Raw genomic sequence first — 18,751 nt, 5'->3', positions numbered from 1 at the left:
ACTCTTTCTTTGTTAGAAAGTGACAGCAACATGTGTTTTCATTATTAACGCAAACTGGCCCTTTAAATACACCAGTCATTGAATTACTCATGCGTAGTAAGAGTCAGCACTCACCCTCCAGCGGGATGTCGAAGGCTGTTGTATAGAAGGCACACATACAGATGATCAGGCAAAGCACAGCGGCCAATCCCGGGCTCTTCTGTAACCTCATGGTTTGTCTTTTGAATATCGGACGTCCTCAAGAAACGCGTGTCGTCTGCTGCTCGGTCCTCAGTTCATTTCTCTGGCGCGCTGAGGATGCGGTACCTGTAAAAGCAGCACAGACGGAGGCCCCCATGAATCCACCCACGCGCTGGCAGACAGAAAAGACAAACCCAAAACACAACAAATCCCCCGTGACCGTGAGCCCGACTGCTCCCTGCTCAGCCAGGCGTCACATATCACACTTTCCTTTGCATCAACAGGGACTCGGTGCTGCGCTAGTTCAATGTTTTACTGTGACAAAGAAATATTCTCTTTAAAGCCTGCTATCATCCCCTTCCCCCTGGGACCCGGCTTGTTTTTGGTTTGATGTCTGTGGAAGTGTGTAGCGGAAAGTGTATTTTCCGGGCGACAATGGAAATAACTAAACAAATGAAGGAGCCTGTGGACTTATTAATGCATGGCAGATGTTCAGAATTACTGAAAGAGAATTTATTCCTGAAATCAAGCCGAGATTCAAATCAAAATTACCATCAAAGTTATAATACAATGCATCCGACATCGGAGCCTGCATGTTTCTGATAACAATGACTCAAAAAGATTAGAATCTTTATTTATTTTTTATTCGTTTATCTATTATTGCAGAAATATTGCTGCCTGAGGGGTGTGAGGCAGAACAATCGTTCATAGTTAACAGTTACAGAGAGTCTGCAGAGTACCTGGATCATTTTGCAGCTAACAGAGCAGAGTCTGGAGCATAATGAGCACATGATGGGTCCACAGTGCAGAGAGGGTGGAGCGAGGAGGACGGATCTATGGGAATTGTAGTGTCTGTAGCAGTGATGTTAACACCCTCTGGGGTGCCAGTTCATTAGTCTCCCTCGAGTTGGCTGGGGCCCAACTCCGTGGGTTACGCTGGAGTAATTAGCTCCACGCCATAATAACAAAAACAGGAATACTGTAATAGCAACAAATTAGAGTTTTAGAGTAATGTGAAATTATAAAAAGAGTGCGAGGAGCATCACACTTATAAAGTATCGTGATTCAATTTTCAATTTCAAAGGAGAAGCGGTTTTTCGGTGTAACCGGTGATTTACAATGTTTGGGCGTACACCAATTAAAATACTAGCCAGCCAACCTACCCTCTCTTTTTATATAAATAAAACCCATTAGAACCCATTTTCAGGGCCCACATTTATTAAATAAAACATACCAATTGTAAATATGCCCCGTTCAGCAGCAGAATGTCAGCACATAGGAGAAGAAGTTGGATTTCACTTGTCTGGGATGAAAGTAGGGATTTATACGAGATTAGGGAGAGTTGACCGACCAGACAATGGCAGGGGACTTGGTGTCTAAGTATTTAGAATTAAAACCCAATGCTATTAGGAAGAAATGGAAATCTGAAATCTTGTGCTATAGAACCGCGGTGCAGTGGTGGCAGGTGTAAAGCTTGGTCAGAGAGGCCGGCCACAAAGCCATTCAACACTACAGATCAAAATTAGCGTTCTAAACGGGATACATTTTCTTTGAAATGTTCTGGTATCGTTACACCAGGGTTGTCAAACGTTTATAAAGTGGGACATTTTCCTCATCATGGTGTCCCAAAAAAGGCAGGTGCTGTTCGAGCACCAGTAACCCATACAGTGACCATTGTGCGCTGAACCTTACAATATCTATGAAGCTCCCTGTTGACATGGTTCTTGATTTCAACTTTGTTCTAATCTTCTTGCTGTCTTAACAAAGTCAATATGAAACGCTGAGGTCAAACTCCTATTCAAGGGATGTAATTAAATAATTGACCTTAGGCCCAAAGAGTCGATATCAGATCTGTTTTCAGACGAACGTGCACTCTGAACTTCTCATCCATGCCTCATGTTAATGGTATTAACTCTGTCCGTGACTCAATGCTAGCTTTCTGACCCACTGTGACCTCTGCCCCCCCCCCCACCTACACCATCACCAACAAGGCTCCACACACCCAACCCATTCCATCACAATTCAGGCCTATTGACTTTATTTCCAGCTGAACATTGGCGTCAAGTAGAAATAAATGCCTTAGGCTTTCTATTGTTTCACTGTTTCCCAGGCATGGTGATTTATGTTGCTAAACACTGATTAAAATCAAAAGCTAAGGGCTTTGTGCTAATTGGCTTGTGCTTTGTTGGTAAGATTGGGCTGGTTAAGAGCATTGGGATGGGGCTTATAATCCCCACAAGAAAATGTTTTCTCATTGTCCAATTGTGTTCTCCTCACCAACCTAACACCACCTAATATATGGATTACATTGTTCAAACTGTGCTTGATCATTTGCCTTCTGATTTAATTTGTTCTCCCCTCGTTAAACATTTATGGAGAACCGGCATGGCCATCTGGTGGAGAGGAGGTCCGCTCGTGGGGTTTAACTGCTGCGAGTGTTGATGTCTACATTCATAGGGTATGCTGCCTATTCGACCTATGTGCTGCACACGAGAGGGGGCCCCTCCAGCTCGGCTGATTTACAGACGGCAGGCTGTCCTTAATGCACGCCTCTTTTAGCAGCCATCACACCGGGCTGAGATTGATGAAGCTGGCAGGAGGTTAAAAGCTGCTCACTGTGGGAAGGCCAATATGAACCCTAACCCTAACTTAGCCAAGGCTCAGAGGGGACAGAAGCTGTGGGGTGGAGGGAAGTGAAGACAAGTGGGACAAGTGGAATCTGCCTCTGTACTTTAAAGCTCTCCTGTTTGACAGATGTAGAGCGCTCCCCGATAAACTTCCTGTTCGTCAACAACACCAGAACACTTTGGAATGTAGACCAATTTGGTACAAAGGCATTGTAACCTAATTGTTTCCATCATCATTAATGCCACTGCCACAGTCAACACTACCCAACAAGTTTTCAGACTTCAAACTAACCCTAAATCTGTCATGAGCGACACGATGAGTTTACAGCCTCGCCTTATAACAGGGCTACACAATAGTTTCAGTCAATACTTGTACAATCTTTAATATTGTATCGTTAAATCCTGCAGTGTGAAGTCTACAGTCAAGAAGCTTGTATCTTGGTCCATTTTGTATCCGTGTAAAATCCAACAAATCTCCAACAGCATTCTTTGCTACCATGCCATTTCCGTCAAAACATGTTATGTATATGTTAAGGAAGTGAAAGCCCATAGTAATGGGCCTGTGGATATGTCTAATTGCTTGAGTATGAGATTGTGGGCGGACGCTTGCATGCTTGACTGCATGGTAAGGCTTCAGGTGATACATGTAGTTAGTGGTACTTCCTGTCTTAGTTAACACTATACATCAAATCTGATTCTGTCTCATGTCGGATGTCTTCTTGCCTCTTTACATTTAAGAGATGCTTGTTTCTGTGACAGGAAACGGTTTCCTCAAAAGCAAGTCTTCATCTTACAATTTTAGATCCCAAAACAACAGCATGTGTGTTTATCTGAATAAAGTGGTCTGTGCATCCGATCATCAGATCAAGGGGTGCTGGGGAACTCCAGTTCGAAACCCGCTCCTGCCGCCACTGCGTCGGGCCGTTGTGTCCTTGGGCAAGACACTTCACCCGGATTTGCTCCTGTGGGTAATGTCCACAGTACATGTATGATATCAATGTGTACTTGTAAAAGCGCCTTGATGACTTCGAGGCGTGAAGATGGACGGTGTGGCGCAATGTCCGCTGCTGCGTCTGTAAAGCCGGTGTGTCCTTGGGCAAGACACTTCACTTGAACTTGCTCCTGTGGGTATTGTCCACAGTGACCATCGCATGTATACAAAATATGTGTAATGTGTATTTGTAAAGCGCTTTGAGCATCTGGAAAAGCGCTATAATAAATGTAAGGAATTATTCATTATTATTATTAAACAAACGCCGTTTCCATTCCTAATACACACATCACAAAAGGTTAGAAACATAATGTTCTCTGATTCATAGGATGTCAGAACATTTGTTAAGAATGTAACATTTCTAGTATTTTGTGTATAAAAGTATTTGTTTATATGTTGTGTATATAACCCTTTCCCACAATTACCTCGTTAAAGTCTCAGCTTTGCTTAAACTATTGTGAAACTGTGATCACTTTGCCCCTTCCAATAACTTTGGCAAGCTTCTAAGAACAATTGGCAAGCTCTGTGTTCCTTGACTCTTACGGCTTGGCCATCTGGTGCGGCATCACACCTAACTTTGACCGACAAACAAATCCACTAAATGTGCACACACTGTACGATTGAATGAGGAAACGAATACCGCGACAACAAGTTGTTTCCTAGAGCATTCTCCACACTTGTGGCGGTGTTGTTTTAGTAACGGGGAGGGGTCCAAGCGCTAGCCCATTGAAAGTTCACTACAGTAGGCTCTTGAGCTGGCACCATCTGCTGCTTTCTCACACAAAGACAAGAGGCGGAGAAGTGTGGGCCTACTGTAGTTTAATGTGCAAGCCTGTAATAGGATTAAGCAGATCCTCAACTTGTCAGGCTGGATTAAAATATTCTCTTGGTTAAAGACCTGGGACGGGAAGACAGCCGCTCACCCCCCCTCCCTCTCGCAGCTCTGATAATGCCTCCACACTGATTCCCATTTGATCATTAAAGAACTATTCAAACAAAGGCCGAGCTGATTAACACTAAGCGCCAATTGACTCGCGTTGCTTCTGATGTGTGTGTAATGAGTGCAGTTCCTGTCCGTCGTCGTTTTGTTCCCTTTTGTCCAATCAATTGCTCATTTAGCTTGGAAATCTGAAACCCTCTTTACTGTAGCGCTGAGACAAAGATGTTTTTTAAGTGGCAAAACTTCTTATGTAGAAATTAATTAGCCTCCGTGTTCAGAGATTTATCTTTCTCCCTCTTTGCTCTTCAGAATGTGAAAAAGATTATATTTCGACCTTTGGCAACGATTCGCACAATCAGTATTCTACTCAGCCGTGCAATTCATCTATTATTAAAACATCAGTCGAAAGGAAAATAAAACACAGAAACAAGACGAATGAGATTAGGAAGTGGGGGCAGTGTTGGATAATATGTTTAATTGAGATTTTGCTCGATTCTACCGCAGTATAGAAAGCATGGCAGTTCAATTATCGTAGTATTAATATTTCAGGGGTCTGTGGCTCGAGCAGGGCGAGGGGGCTGGAGCTGGAAGGAGGCAGGAGGAATGGGAAGAGTCTCTCAGGTGTGGAGGAATGAGAAAGAGATGTACTGTGGGGTGTGTGACACCTGTGTTCGGTTTGAACTAATGAACAACGACCTTGATGAACTCTCCTGTCCTGGGGGGAGTGGGATAACCTGCAGTGACCCCGCAGAGCCTCATGTGACTACATGCAGTACTACAGCAGGATGATCATAAAGAAACATGTATGATAAGGTTCACCTGGAACAAAGAGAGGACTCATTGCTGAATATGTTTACAGACACTACAGGTTTTCATCTCGTGGCATTTTAGCTTTGAATTTTTTATGAGCAAGGAGAAATGACTTCTATTAAGTTGCTATCTGTGTGACTGAATGCTGTTTGTCGCCATACAATCTGAAGTGTTGCTCATAGTAGAGGATGTACGTTACTTTTTTCCTGTTCAGAAATATCCAATATTAACTATCCAAAAGTTAAAATGTAGCCTTTCAATTTATTCTGTCAATATCATCCAAAAAGGCTAACACTTGAATATGCTGTATCCATCCATCCATCTTCTCCCGCTTATCCGTGGTCGGGTCTCGGGGTAGCAGTTCCAGCAGAGAGCCCCAAACTGTCCTTTCCCTGGCGACATCAACCAGCTCTGACTGGGGGATCCCAAGGCGCTCCCAGGCCAGCGAAGAGATATAATCCCTCCACCTGGTCCTAGGTCTACCCCTCGGTCTCTTCCCAGCTGGACGTGCCTGGAACACCTCCCTAGGGAGGCGCCCAGGTGGCATCCTAACTAGGTGCCCGAACCACCTCAACTGGCTCCTTTCGACGCGAAGGAGGAGCGGCTCAACTCCGAGTCCCTCCCGGATGACTGACCTCCTCACCTTATCCCTAAGGGAGACACCAGCCACCCTGCGGAGAAAACCCATCTCGGCCGCTTGTATCCGGATACAATATGCTGTATCAACCTACCATAATAACAAACTGAGGATGTCCAACAACTTCGTCCTGACCCTAACCAGGTCAATTCATGTGAAGAGGAATTGTCAGATCAGACATACAGGGTCCTGTATTCGAATAAGGTTAGACTGAAGCCCTTTTTAGCACACCGTTCAATCCTAAAATTAAATGTATAAACATGTCTAGAATAAATGGAGTAAAGTTGAAATAAGTCACGTTTCACCTGAAGATCTGTGTGCTTGTTTTTACCTCTTGGTATTCCACTGTAAAATATGAAAACTCGACTGAATGCATTACTGCCTTCCTATAGAAGAACCATTATTTTGTTGCTACTGACTATGACTTTTAATTCCATTCTCCTGCATAATTTATACGCTGAACGAAAACACTTAAACTTATCACCAGAGCACGTCACCTGAGGTGATAATAAATCATGCAGAACGTATGTGCTGCTGTATGTAGGCTAAAACTACACGGCAGATGCTGTCAGAGTCCTCACTTTGAACCTGTTAATACCTTTAAAGCGAAAGAAAGGGTTCCAGAAAGTGCAGTGCACCTGTGAGCATCACAGCTTACAGCTTTTTTCTCATTTTCCCTGTGATGTGCTCTCTTTGAAGTCCCCCAGGAGTGGCCCTTGCCCGGGACAATAATCACATTAGCGTGTGATCCTCGCTGGCAGAGAGATGAAGTCACGAGTCGGACTGCAGGGACTAGAATATTATGTTGTGTGGACACAGCGGGCTTCACTCCACATTCATTCGCTTGGTCTGACTGATGCTGGCAATTTCCCCAGATGAAACTGTGCCACAGCGAGACATGATCGATGGCTGTTGAATCCCAAATCCTTACTGCCATCAGACCCTGAAGGAAAATATTTCTTCCATCAACCGACACTTTCTGATGTCCCTATGGCACCCACAAGGCAGCAGCAAAGATAATGTATTTGACAGAAACACCTTCTTCGCTCCGTCCAATGTTATCCCTTCAGGTTTTCTCATATACATACTGTACGAATATAAGAGCTTCCCCACTACTGACTGTAATTTAACATTTAACGTCCTGTTCCGTGACAGAGCCGAGCATCTGGACAGCGTTCCTGTGATTAAAGCTGTTTGACACATCTGTCGGACATGTGGCCCAATTCCTGAGCCTCCCATCACTTGATATGGTTGAGCCGGGGTTGTGTTAAGACAAATCCAATGCAATGAGCTCGAGAGAGCAAACAATAAGATTTAAGACTTATGACAAGACACATCCTCACTGCTCACCGTGGACTCGCAGTCACAACAACCGTAAAACCAACATTATGAATTAGTAACTTGAGGTGTTCTTGAAAATTAGATATGTTGGGCAGTTGAAGCAATTTAAAAGCAAGTGTTTAACCTCATGTCATTTAGTAATCTCTAGGGTCTAGTGTACATTAAAATAATAAGTGATATCCTACCTAAATAAGGGGAACACTATGTGGCTTTCGTTCAAACTGTTTAAGAGAAATGTGATCATTTTGAAGGCTGCAGTTATGTGTTAAATTGATAAGTGTTTGTACTTTTAAGTCTAACAGAAACACCAACAAGTCCACACAAAACATAATAACCTTCATATTGGTGAATGTAGTGAAGTCTCTCTGATAAATTGAATGTTTTTTTGGCTGACCGTTTGATCTTAATGCAGCGATTTTGCTACCAAGCAACAGCTCAAATGAGAGCGGGAAAAGGAAAGGAGAAAACTAAGCTCAATGTCAATATTCGTATTATTAGTTATCAATTTTGAAAGTTAATGCATATCAATCAATTAATGTTAAACTATATGGAAGTCTATAGTGATGAACTTAAGGCTTTTCAAAATGACATTTTAACTTGCATTGAAAAAAGAACTAGTGTTTTAACAGGGTTTGCAAACACTACAGTTATAATCACTTGAAACCTGTCACATATCTCCCATAAAGTATTACTCTACTCAGCTTTGACTCAGACCTCTTAGGAAATAAGACGACATGAAGTCAAAGCATTTTTTGTAAACTGTTGATTTTCCTGTGACAGTTATTCAGAGTGTTGAAGATGACTGTTTAGTCGTACAGCTGATTTGTCCTGAAAAGTGACCCTTGTTTATATGGTCTGATAGAAACACAAATAAAATGTCCGCTAATAATAATACAAGAGAATTCATTATCAATAGAAAATATAGGTTTCCACGATATGCTACTAAGCTCAGTGTAAACATTAAAGTATTGCTCAATAAGCAACAACACAACCAAATGTCACTTTTGCAATACTAACTGACAGTTAGTCAGCAGGCGATGATTGTTCCGTCTCCGCTTTCGTAGAAAAAAAGAAAATCTAATGACTTCTCCCCGAGTGTCAGCCGCACATGGAAAGACCAAAACACGCTTAACCCAAATCTGCTGAAACAGCTCTCCAGACGTCCCTGGATACTACGGGATATACTTACAAGATTTCACTTCATCCTCAGCTGCGGTCCCCATGAGAGGAGTAACTATTCCTGTCCAGGTAATAACATCCACGAGAAAAAGGAAAACCATGAGTTAGATAAACATCCTCCTTCGAAGTAAAAAAGGAGAGCCCGTTCTGTGTTGTGTCGTACGAGCTGGAGAGCCGGAGAGGCACTGTAGTCACATATGTTGCCAAAGCCTCTAGCTTGGCAAAGACTCTCATTAAGCCACTGACAATCATTCCCACAAAGCCCGATCTAAAGGCTATTCACCGGCTGCGTACAAAGGAGAGTGGAGGAATGCAAGTCCCATCTCGCCCCGACCCCTTCAGTGTCATGAAAGACGTACGCTGCACCTGAAGTAATGCTGAAAAGTGTTTATTTGCAATGATCAACTGAGGAGGGGGGGGATATGAAGGGTGGGATGACAGATCACCTGCTGTGTGAAAACCTGTTGGGTTTTACAATCTTCTGTCATCCGCTGACAATCCTCCTTAATTGCTAATACTGCTGAAGAGGGTCTTTGAGCGTGTGCAGGGTATTGTTGGATTAAGGTGGAAGAAGTAATCTTGTACTTAAGTAAAAGTACCAGGAATACTCTGTTTAAAGTAAAAGTCCTGCTTTCAAAATGTTACTCAAGTAGAAGTAGAAACATATTGGCATCAAAATATAATTACCAAAAGTACTTTTTATGCAGATTGGTCCATTTCAGAATAATATATATGATAATGATCGATCATGAAAGTGTTCTCAAAGCTGGTGAAGGTGCAGCTAGTTTGAATGACTTTGTAGACTGCAGGGTAGCTGGTGAATTCAGGAAACCACCACATACTAATACCCGGAAGTTTTTCCTTGCACGATGTGAGGGTCTACGGACAGAGGGTGTTGTTTTCTCATACTGATATTCTGCACAAACTGTGCTGTTATATTTGCTGTAAAGGTCATTATTATATGTACAGCACTTTGGCTCGACCACAAATCGTTTTAAAAATGTGCTATATAAATAAAACTTGATTTGATACTATATTTACTAAGCAATGGATATCTTCCTTCCATGATTCAGGCATCTCAGAGATATCAATCGCTTCTGTTAACAACGCTAAAGGAGGAACACTAGAGGCTAATTAAAGACCTGCTGATCTGGTTACATCCTTCCTGTAAACTATGATTGTACATAATGCACACCTTGAAGTATTGGTAGATGATTATGAGAGGACCTAATGTCACTACAGTTTCAAAAGATGCCATTTTATGTGAAAACAAAACAAAAGTATGGATAATGAATCGTTATGCTAAAATATGTGCGATAGATGAACTCGGAGGAATGCTTATCAAATATGATTTCTGTGGAATGGCAAGATGGTAGGACTCCCTGTCCTTTTATGTTTTATATTTCTCCATTTGTTTGTATTTACATCCACATAATTTGTATCTGTGTCTATGTACTTCTGTGAGGGCGACTAGAAAACAATACAAAAAATTGGTCTATGAAAAAAAAGGGTAACGGATTAAAAAATGAATGAAAATGGGTTTAATTTGTAGTATTCAAGTGGAGACCCCTTCTCTAGGACTCTGCAGATAGACTGGAGGCTGTGAGAGACGTCGGGGGACAGCTCAGTGCACAGAGTGCTGAGACTGTCGATAAGAGCCTCGAAAGCCTGAATAAAAAAAGAAAATGCAGTCTCTCCCACGACACATGAGGGGGAAGGGAGGAAGCGCAGTCTGGATGATGTATGATGTGGACCCTAGACTGAGACTTGGGTTTTAACGGGGAGAAAGGCGGAAAATGAAAGGGGGGAGGAGGGTCATGCTTGAATTATGCTGATGTAGGTCGTAACCGCTGCTGAAAACCAACCAACCAACCAACCAACTCGCAACCACAAATAACAAGGTTATTATCACTCAGCCTTACTGACGCTGACAGCTGGGAAATGGTGGAGGTGAGAATGTGTACCTTTCGATGACTGGACACATATTCGGTCGTTAAGCAGCTTGTTATCGGCAGTTCAAATTACAAGTGAAAAGAATAAACAAATGTATAAATCAGTTCTCCATCAATTCTCTGAAAATGCTATCCTTAAATGTTCATGGAGACATTGTCTTTAAATGTATTCTGACTAGAACATATTTTTAAAGATCATACATCTTAACAAACGATAAATCTCAGGTTAAAAGTTATTGTTTTATTTTGTTTTTTAATATCAGAGTCAAAGGTTCGGTTGACAAAGATTGGACATGTCTTCGTATCACTCCATAAATCAGGAAATACTCTCAGCAGGCATGACAACGTATTGTTCACCAATCCTTAGGGATAAAGTGTACCATAAATCATGCTATGGGTGATATATAAACAAACCACTCAACATTTAGAATACATATAACAATGGTACTGAAATATGAGGTGTATGTGAGCGCTATTGAAGTGGAGCATTGTGGCTCAGAATATCAGAAATAACATATTTTAAGAAAACAGCTGCTAATATTGTCCTACCTACGACAGGTGAATCGGGTCAAACAAACGTAACTAATAGACATCATGGAACTTCCCCAGCTGTTCACTTACATCAAGATAATTGTCTTATTGTACAGTATCACAAGTCCTCTGAATGTGTTACATTTAGTCTTTATCTAATGCTCATTTTTGGTGAACTAGGAACAACATGTTCTGGTATCAAAATAACTCAAAACTCTTAAATTGACCAGAGCAAGGCCATATCGGCTTGGATTTATTTCAATCGACTACAACTGATTACAATTTAAGTGATTTGCCTTCCTCTTATTTTATATTGAATATCAATCCTCTCGACTTAACTTACCGATGTCGCTTTCTCTGCTCGCTATTAAGGTACTGTAAACAGATGGATTGGCTTTTAATGTGTCTGTTGATTGTGTATATATAGGATATACATGTGTGTATATATTTGAATTTCTGTATTCAGGATTGTGGGAGACTGCATTTCGATCTCTGTCTGTACACACAAACTGAAAGATTGACAAAAAAGTTGACTTGGACTAATTCAAGCTAGCTTTAAGTTTCAATTTAGGAAACTGACAGGCAGAGAACATGATGAAGGAAATGCTGAGATTGTGAGCTGTCAGAGAGGTGGGAGGGGGGGGGGGGGGGGGTGGACACACACTGGTCTTTTCATAATGAGAGCAGTCAGCCAAAGTCAGTAACTGAGAACCCTCACTGCCTCTCAGAGCCCATAAGCACTCTTTGAGCTACAACAGGATGGAGCTGCCATTATGGCCACACAAACAGAGGGAAGCCTTATGAACTTTGTACAAATGCTTAGTGCTCCGGGGCTGGACAGATCTGGAAGCCGGGGGAGATGGGTAGGTACCGGGGCGGCGTGCCAGTTCCGAAAAGCTTAGTGTTCATGCAGTGGGGCCAGACAAACCTGACATTGTCCTGGGCACTGCCCCGGGGAAAGCCTCTTCCCCTTTCTCTGCGCTCTCCTGGCTCAAACGCACTTCCAGCTCGGCCTGATTCACAGATTTGGACATGACTTATGGAGGCGAGAAGGCAAACATTTATGCACACTTTGAACCGATTGTTAAAAATGCTATAAAATAAGTCGGGGAGAAAGAAAGTGTAAAGCAACTGAATAAACGGTCGTAAATTAAATGTGGCTAATTTTCTTGCTTCCCCATGTGTAGTTCAGTCTAATCCAAAAATCTATGTATCCACAAGTAGCAATAAGCTTGACCCCATCAAACATACGTCTCAGGAAAGTTTACTTTAACAAAAGGTATCAATACAAACACAGACGGCTGGTTTAATTCAATGATATAATGATACTAATAACAAAGGATTACAATGTTCAAATATATCTATAAACACACATAATATATCAAATCATACATTTTTAACATATACACCATGCTTACATCACTTTGGGTGGAACCATACAGACGTTGTATTTAAAATGAGATAATCCGCTGTGCTCTCGCAGTAAATGTTTACAACACCTTTAATTTATGACACGACTCTTATCTCCCTCGAGCAGCAATCGCTGAACGTTATCTGACCGCTCCAAGATGGAGGGCCAATATGGTGTCAGAGGGATTACAATAATGATCTCTTGACCTGCTGCCCCCCCAACCCCCCCCCCCAACCCCTCCTACGGCAAGTGTGGACCGAATGCGAGGGAAACACAAAACAAGACTCGTTCAAAAGTGAAGACATTGCCTCTTTGTAGTCTCTAAGAGCGGGGAAAGGAACATGCAGGTGGCTCCACCCACAGATCACAGCCCTACTAAAACTTAAAACTGCAAGGAATCTGGGTATATATATATATATATATTTGTATTTTTGTATTCGGGATTGTGGGAAACGGTATTTAGATCTCTGTCTGTACACACAAACTGAAAGTTGACTTTGACCCTACTAACCCAAGAACACCTGAACTTCTGAAAGAACATAGATAACATTCATCTGTCTCACATATATCAGATCAATATTCCAATTACTGTATATAGACTATTCTGCACGGTTTCTATCATATTCTGTTTCTATTATATTCCATTTAATTTGATTTACTTGCACTATTTGTTCTGTTTTATTGTGTTGCACCGTTGGAGGAGCCTGTGACCTAAGATTTGTATTGTCATAACTACACTGTAGCTATGACTATAAAATGAAAGCCTTGAAGGCCAATCAGGTCCTGGTCCAGGCTCTTGTCATCTGAATACTGAATCTCCCTCCTGGCAGGTCTACCTGCAAGAGCTACACTGTACCTACACTACACCTCTCCTCCAGTCCCTTTACTGGCTGCCACCAATCAAGACACTGGTACTGACCTACTGTGCTGTTAAGCAATCAGGTCCTCCTTACATCCAGCCAATCTATACTCTCCAGCATGTGAACTTTGCTCTGCATCAGCCAATCAGAAGAGTTTAACCAATGCACCAGCCCTGTGTAACAACCAGCAACCAGCAATAATGGTCTGGCTTGTTTTGTCCAAATCTGTCTGAGTATTTTCTGCTTTACTTTGAAATGTCACAATCTGTCTGTGTCATGTCTGTGTTTACTTCCTGTCTCTTGTTCCCTCCCGTTTCATTACCTGAATGCCCCTGCGTTCTGGTCTCTGATCCTCGTTAGCTGTTCGTAAAGATTTCTGTTCTGTTTTTTAAGCCTAGCGCCCAAGAACGTAACATTAAAGGATTTGTTTGTGCACTTCCTGCATTTGGGTCCACCCTTCATTGCTCTCACTTGACATGTTCAAAGTGAATATATCAGCCCTTTTCTGTCCTCAGTCTGAATCTTCATGGTTTATTGTAAGTCGCTTTGGATAAAAGCATCAGCTAAATGTATTGTAAAACGTAACTTTGTTTGCACTCGATACCTAGAAACCTCCTTTACCCAGTCTCGTTCATCACATAGCATAAAAGCCTCAGAAAATGAACTTGCTGAGGCTGCATGAAGACCGACAAACTGTTCCCACCACTTGGCGAATATGCTTACTAACACAGTGTGACGCTTGTAATTGAACTTCGGGCAGGCGGCCCATTCTTCCAAAAAGTCGTCTGTTGCTCAGTCTGTCAAAAACGGTCAATAAGCCTCTAACCTGGCAGCGGCAGATAGAAACGGGCCGACCTGCCTTTGACTGATACCGTGTGCTGTACTCTCAGCAATGAATCAATATAAAACCAATGCATTTCTGCGTTGTGCTTTTCAAAGTTGTCATGGTAACAGCTGCCCTTATCTGTATCCTGATCTATTTGATGAGAAGTTGGGTGGAAGCGTTGTGAAGCAGATTACTTCAGCATGAGTGTGTGTGTGTGTTTCGGGTCCCGGTGGGGATTCCATCACAAACAACTCCATTTGAACTCTGCGTGATTACCGGAGATGTGACTGGTAATGTTTACGACCAGCGACTGCAGGCTAAATTCCAGCGATGAAATTGCCCACATTCATGTGCAATTCCCCATTAAGCGTGGCACTTTTACAGTCTTCTCAATTATTTCCAGATCTACGTTGACAGCCGATTTATTCAGCGCGGCGCACTACAGAGAAACTGATCAAACAACAGATATATAAACAGGGATAAATCTAAATACCATCCGCAGGGGGCTTTATCTGAACTCTGCAAATGTTTTTCATTGTAATGGCTGTGTAGCTTAAGACGTGTCAGAAAGCTCGTGTTAAGCGGTTCCAGGGTGTTTTGACAAGACGAGTAAAACAGCACACTCAGAGTGTGAAGAGAGAGCATCAGACTGAGAGCTCTGTGAGGCAGACGGCCGGCCATCAGAGCTTCCCAGATGGTGCGCTCGGTGATCATGGCAGTGATCAGGGATCTCTCCTCCTGATTAGCACACCTACTGAACACAAAGTGCACAACAACGTCTGTTGCTTCTCTGGCTGCACAACAGATACGGTAAGCAAGCAGACAGCACTTTTACAAACAGTGGAATTAAGCAAACACTGTTACAAAGCATCATGCAGAGCTTTCCTGATTTGAAACATGTTCTTATTATAAACACAATTCAAGTTCAAGTTTGTAGCAAGATGTAAAAGTGCTTTTCAGTTGTAATAGTTCTATGTTGTGCCTCTACTATGACTTGTTTACATGCTTTAATGTTCAAACAGCTCTTGCTGCAGCACCTCTTTTCACCCTCTGCCTGAAACCAAAGCCCGGTCTGCTCTGATTGGTTAGCTGGCTGTCTCTGTTGTGATTGGTCAATGGCTTGGGGGGTCGGAAATGTCCCGCCCCTTTGCATATCACATACAATAGAGTTATCACTATATCACAGAAGTAGACAAAGGAGCAGTCTCTTCAAAGACTAATAACAATATTCAGTGACAAAGGTTTCAAAACTATGGCTGTCAATAAGTCGGACAATTTCTGTCTTAGTCAAAAACGATTATAGTTAATTTCGTCATGCTTTAGTCGTGTTAAATTACATATAAAGTGGTGCTCTTGCATGATTCTTTATCAGGAACTCAGTTTTACAGATCTGTCGATTAAATCAACTTTAATGAATGTAAGCCTACTAAGATAGGTTTATTTGGAGAAGCCCTATTCATTATATGGTGTACCAAAATGATGCAGCGTAAGTTAACGATTTAAAACTTATAATATAAAAAGCTATATAAAATAACAATAGAGGGAAGCAATTAATTGACCCACATGAAAGAGGAAATTGTGTTTGAGAACCTGGACAAAAGCCGACTTGTTTTCCCTCTCTGCTTTAGTTCAGATGAAGTGTCCACTTAGACCTCAATTTAATAATGTTTCCCCCAAGATCAATAAGCTATTTCACCCAAGTGACTTTCAGCAATGGAAAAGGCCTCTCTCCTCTCTCTGTTTAGACCGTGTACACAGCTGACAGAGAATCCAGCGGCAAACATGAGCCTGAAAATGAACTCGTTAAGATAAATGCAGCGTCTCTTAGTATAATGTGTAGGCATGGTAACCACGATTGGCTGTGGCTTTGAGATGGACACAGAGCTCAAATCTGCTCTCACACTCTGAATCAAATAACTTCTCCAGAGCGGCAGGCTCAGTTGTAATGTAATCGAAAGGTCCTGCAGGCAAGAAGCGAAATGAGAAGATGTCCATCAGGAGCGGCTCCACCTGTCAGAGAGGAGGGTGCATCAGGAAACACTCGAGGCACCAGCAACATGTTCTTGCTCAATATTATCATCCCAAACAGTAGGATTCATTATTTCCGGAAAACAAGCTTTTTTCCGCCTATAGTCCTGTGACAAGGGAAAGCAAGGCAGATCATTTAGCTGCACGCCCACTCATGATAAGCAGCACGGATCTAATAGCCTTGTAAGGAGCGTCCTGCTGGCCACCTCTACACACACACACACACACACACACCTCGGGGTCAGCCCCTTTAGGTGCACTGAGGCGGAGCAGCCCGTCGCGCTACACACTTAATCCTGCGGTGGAAAATGTTGGGTGAGATCCGTCTCACATGGACGCCCAGCAAGAGATGAGGAGGCAGACCAATATTTGACGAATTAAAGATGTGTATGTGTGGGGGAGGGTTGAGGGTGAGGTTCTTCTATGGTGGTTTTTTGTTAGAGACATGCTCATCAATAGGCTGGCTGCACAACTTTTCAAGCTTTAGCCTCATGGCCATTCACTGAGCACATACAAAGACTGGCAGGTTGACTTCAGTGTGTGTGTGGGCTGACTACATTGTCTAGATTTGCCTTAGCAACACCAGGAAATCCTTGATTTTCAAATATGTGTCTTAAAAGTGTCCACAAAAGAGAAGCTGCCATCTAACAGCATCATTTGTTCCTGTGTTGTATTTCATTTAGACAATAGGAAGCATGCATTGGTGGGAAACATGTAGCGTTATTAGTCTCAGAGCCTCTCTCTTGATAGCCAATTAGCCAACGTCAGGTGTAGTAGCCCAAAGGCACGGTTTTATAAAGAACACCAGAAATGGTACTACCTTGCAAATAACCCTTCTGGCTACACTTGATGGATTGCACGTATCGGGGTCTAGTTATATTTTTATGCTACATATGTTCCAGGAAAATCAAGCACAGGATGTACGACTTGGGGCTAAGAGAGGAAGTGGCTTATAAAAACCTAAAATCAATCAATTATTCACTGCGTCTATTTAATGACACGGGCAGCTTAATAAATTACAAAGTACCTGAGATATTTATGGATGGTGGATTCGGGCAAAACAGGTTCAGTTTTCTCATTGGGTGTGATTTTGAATAGCCAACCATATAAGAAAATCATTGGTTTAATGTTTATGAGCACCAGTGGAAAGCACAGGGATATAACTGTGGAACAAATCATGAAACAGGAAATGTGGCTTTGCAGAAATATCTATCAAACCATTATGAGAGATGTTGAGTGTCTCGCCAAATCAAGAGCTTAAAACTCAGCCGGTGCCACTTGAAAGGATGCTCGAACAAATGAAACAAATGGCCCCTTCAAACTGAAACACGAGGCACACCCAGAAAGTTATCTTTTCACAACTTGAAAGGACTCGTGGGGCATTAGGAGAAACCCAGTGAAAGGCTCTTTAGGAGCTGGTGCCTTTGTCACTTTAACATCAAAAGCTGTGCCTGAAGACATTATATAGCTTTGTGTTTTCTGTGCGTGGGTACATGTCTACTGATTGTTGAACTAGAAGGCACAGAGTTGAGAAATGAATGTAATTGAAGTACACAGATATAATCCTAGATTGTTTTGTGTCAAATCAAATGGGCAAGTATTAGCGAGCTCAGATCAATGTCTAGGACATTGCAATTACAAGACATTAATAGAAATAATAGCTTACTGTTCGAACACATCATCAGCTTCTACAGACACACTCTACGTGTCTTCGCTCAATAACTAACAATTAAAGCACCCGTCTGTACACCAATCAATACAATTTGTTTCCAGATTATGAGTCATGGGCGACCTTTGCTGCAGTGCTAAACATTCATTTAGTCTGTGTCAGAATTCAGAAGTGAAAACAAGTCATGTAAGCTTCGAAGCTCTGGTAAAGCCAAGCAAATTATAAGCAGTTAAAAGCTCTGCAGTTTCAATCAGAAAGGGGGGGGGGGGGGGTTCATTCAGATCTGGAGAGGTATCAAGTGGTACGATCAAAAGGAGGCAGGCGTCCTCATGAGTATAAGTTCAAGTGCTGTAGCTGCTATCATCTGCACTGAGTGGGATACAATCTGATTTGCTTGATCATAAAACCGAACGGACAACAGTAAAGGGTGCGGGTAAGAAAATGGAGATACCAATCATTAGTGTTGCTATCTGTGGTCTATAGGTGTAAAGTAATTGTCCATGCTACTTCAAAGTGTGGTACGATATAGATTTGTCTTGTGGTTTGGACCGCATCCAAAGAACAGGTTGACCAATGGCTACGCAGCTGACCTCTCAGTAGCTCCATGTGGAGGCTGAATAATCAGGTTAACGATTGAACACACATCATTGTGAGCTCCACTACCAAAGGCAAACACACAAACAGACCAAAAGTCCCGGTAACCTCAATCTAATTATGTCTTTTGATACCAATGACAACAGATTGAATGAAATGTCAATGATGTCATGGT

The 18,751-nt window shown here is 42.2% G+C and overlaps 1 protein-coding gene across 1 annotated transcript in view; it reads right to left on the bottom strand.

Annotated features, from left to right (window-relative positions):
• Positions 1-18,751, bottom strand: part of LOC117562559 (neural cell adhesion molecule L1-like protein) — a 91,116-nt gene that overhangs the window by 48,724 nt on the left and 23,641 nt on the right. The window contains 1 exon segment of the mRNA XM_034240409.1: positions 115-306. Within this exon segment, the coding sequence (XP_034096300.1) occupies positions 115-211 (97 nt within the window). The 5' untranslated portion in view covers positions 212-306.

The sequence above is a fragment of the Gymnodraco acuticeps genome, unplaced genomic scaffold (assembly GCF_902827175.1).
Source record: "Gymnodraco acuticeps unplaced genomic scaffold, fGymAcu1.1, whole genome shotgun sequence".
In the NCBI taxonomy this organism is placed as follows: Eukaryota; Metazoa; Chordata; class Actinopteri; order Perciformes; family Bathydraconidae; genus Gymnodraco; species Gymnodraco acuticeps.
This window is presented reverse-complemented; position numbering and strand designations above follow the sequence as displayed.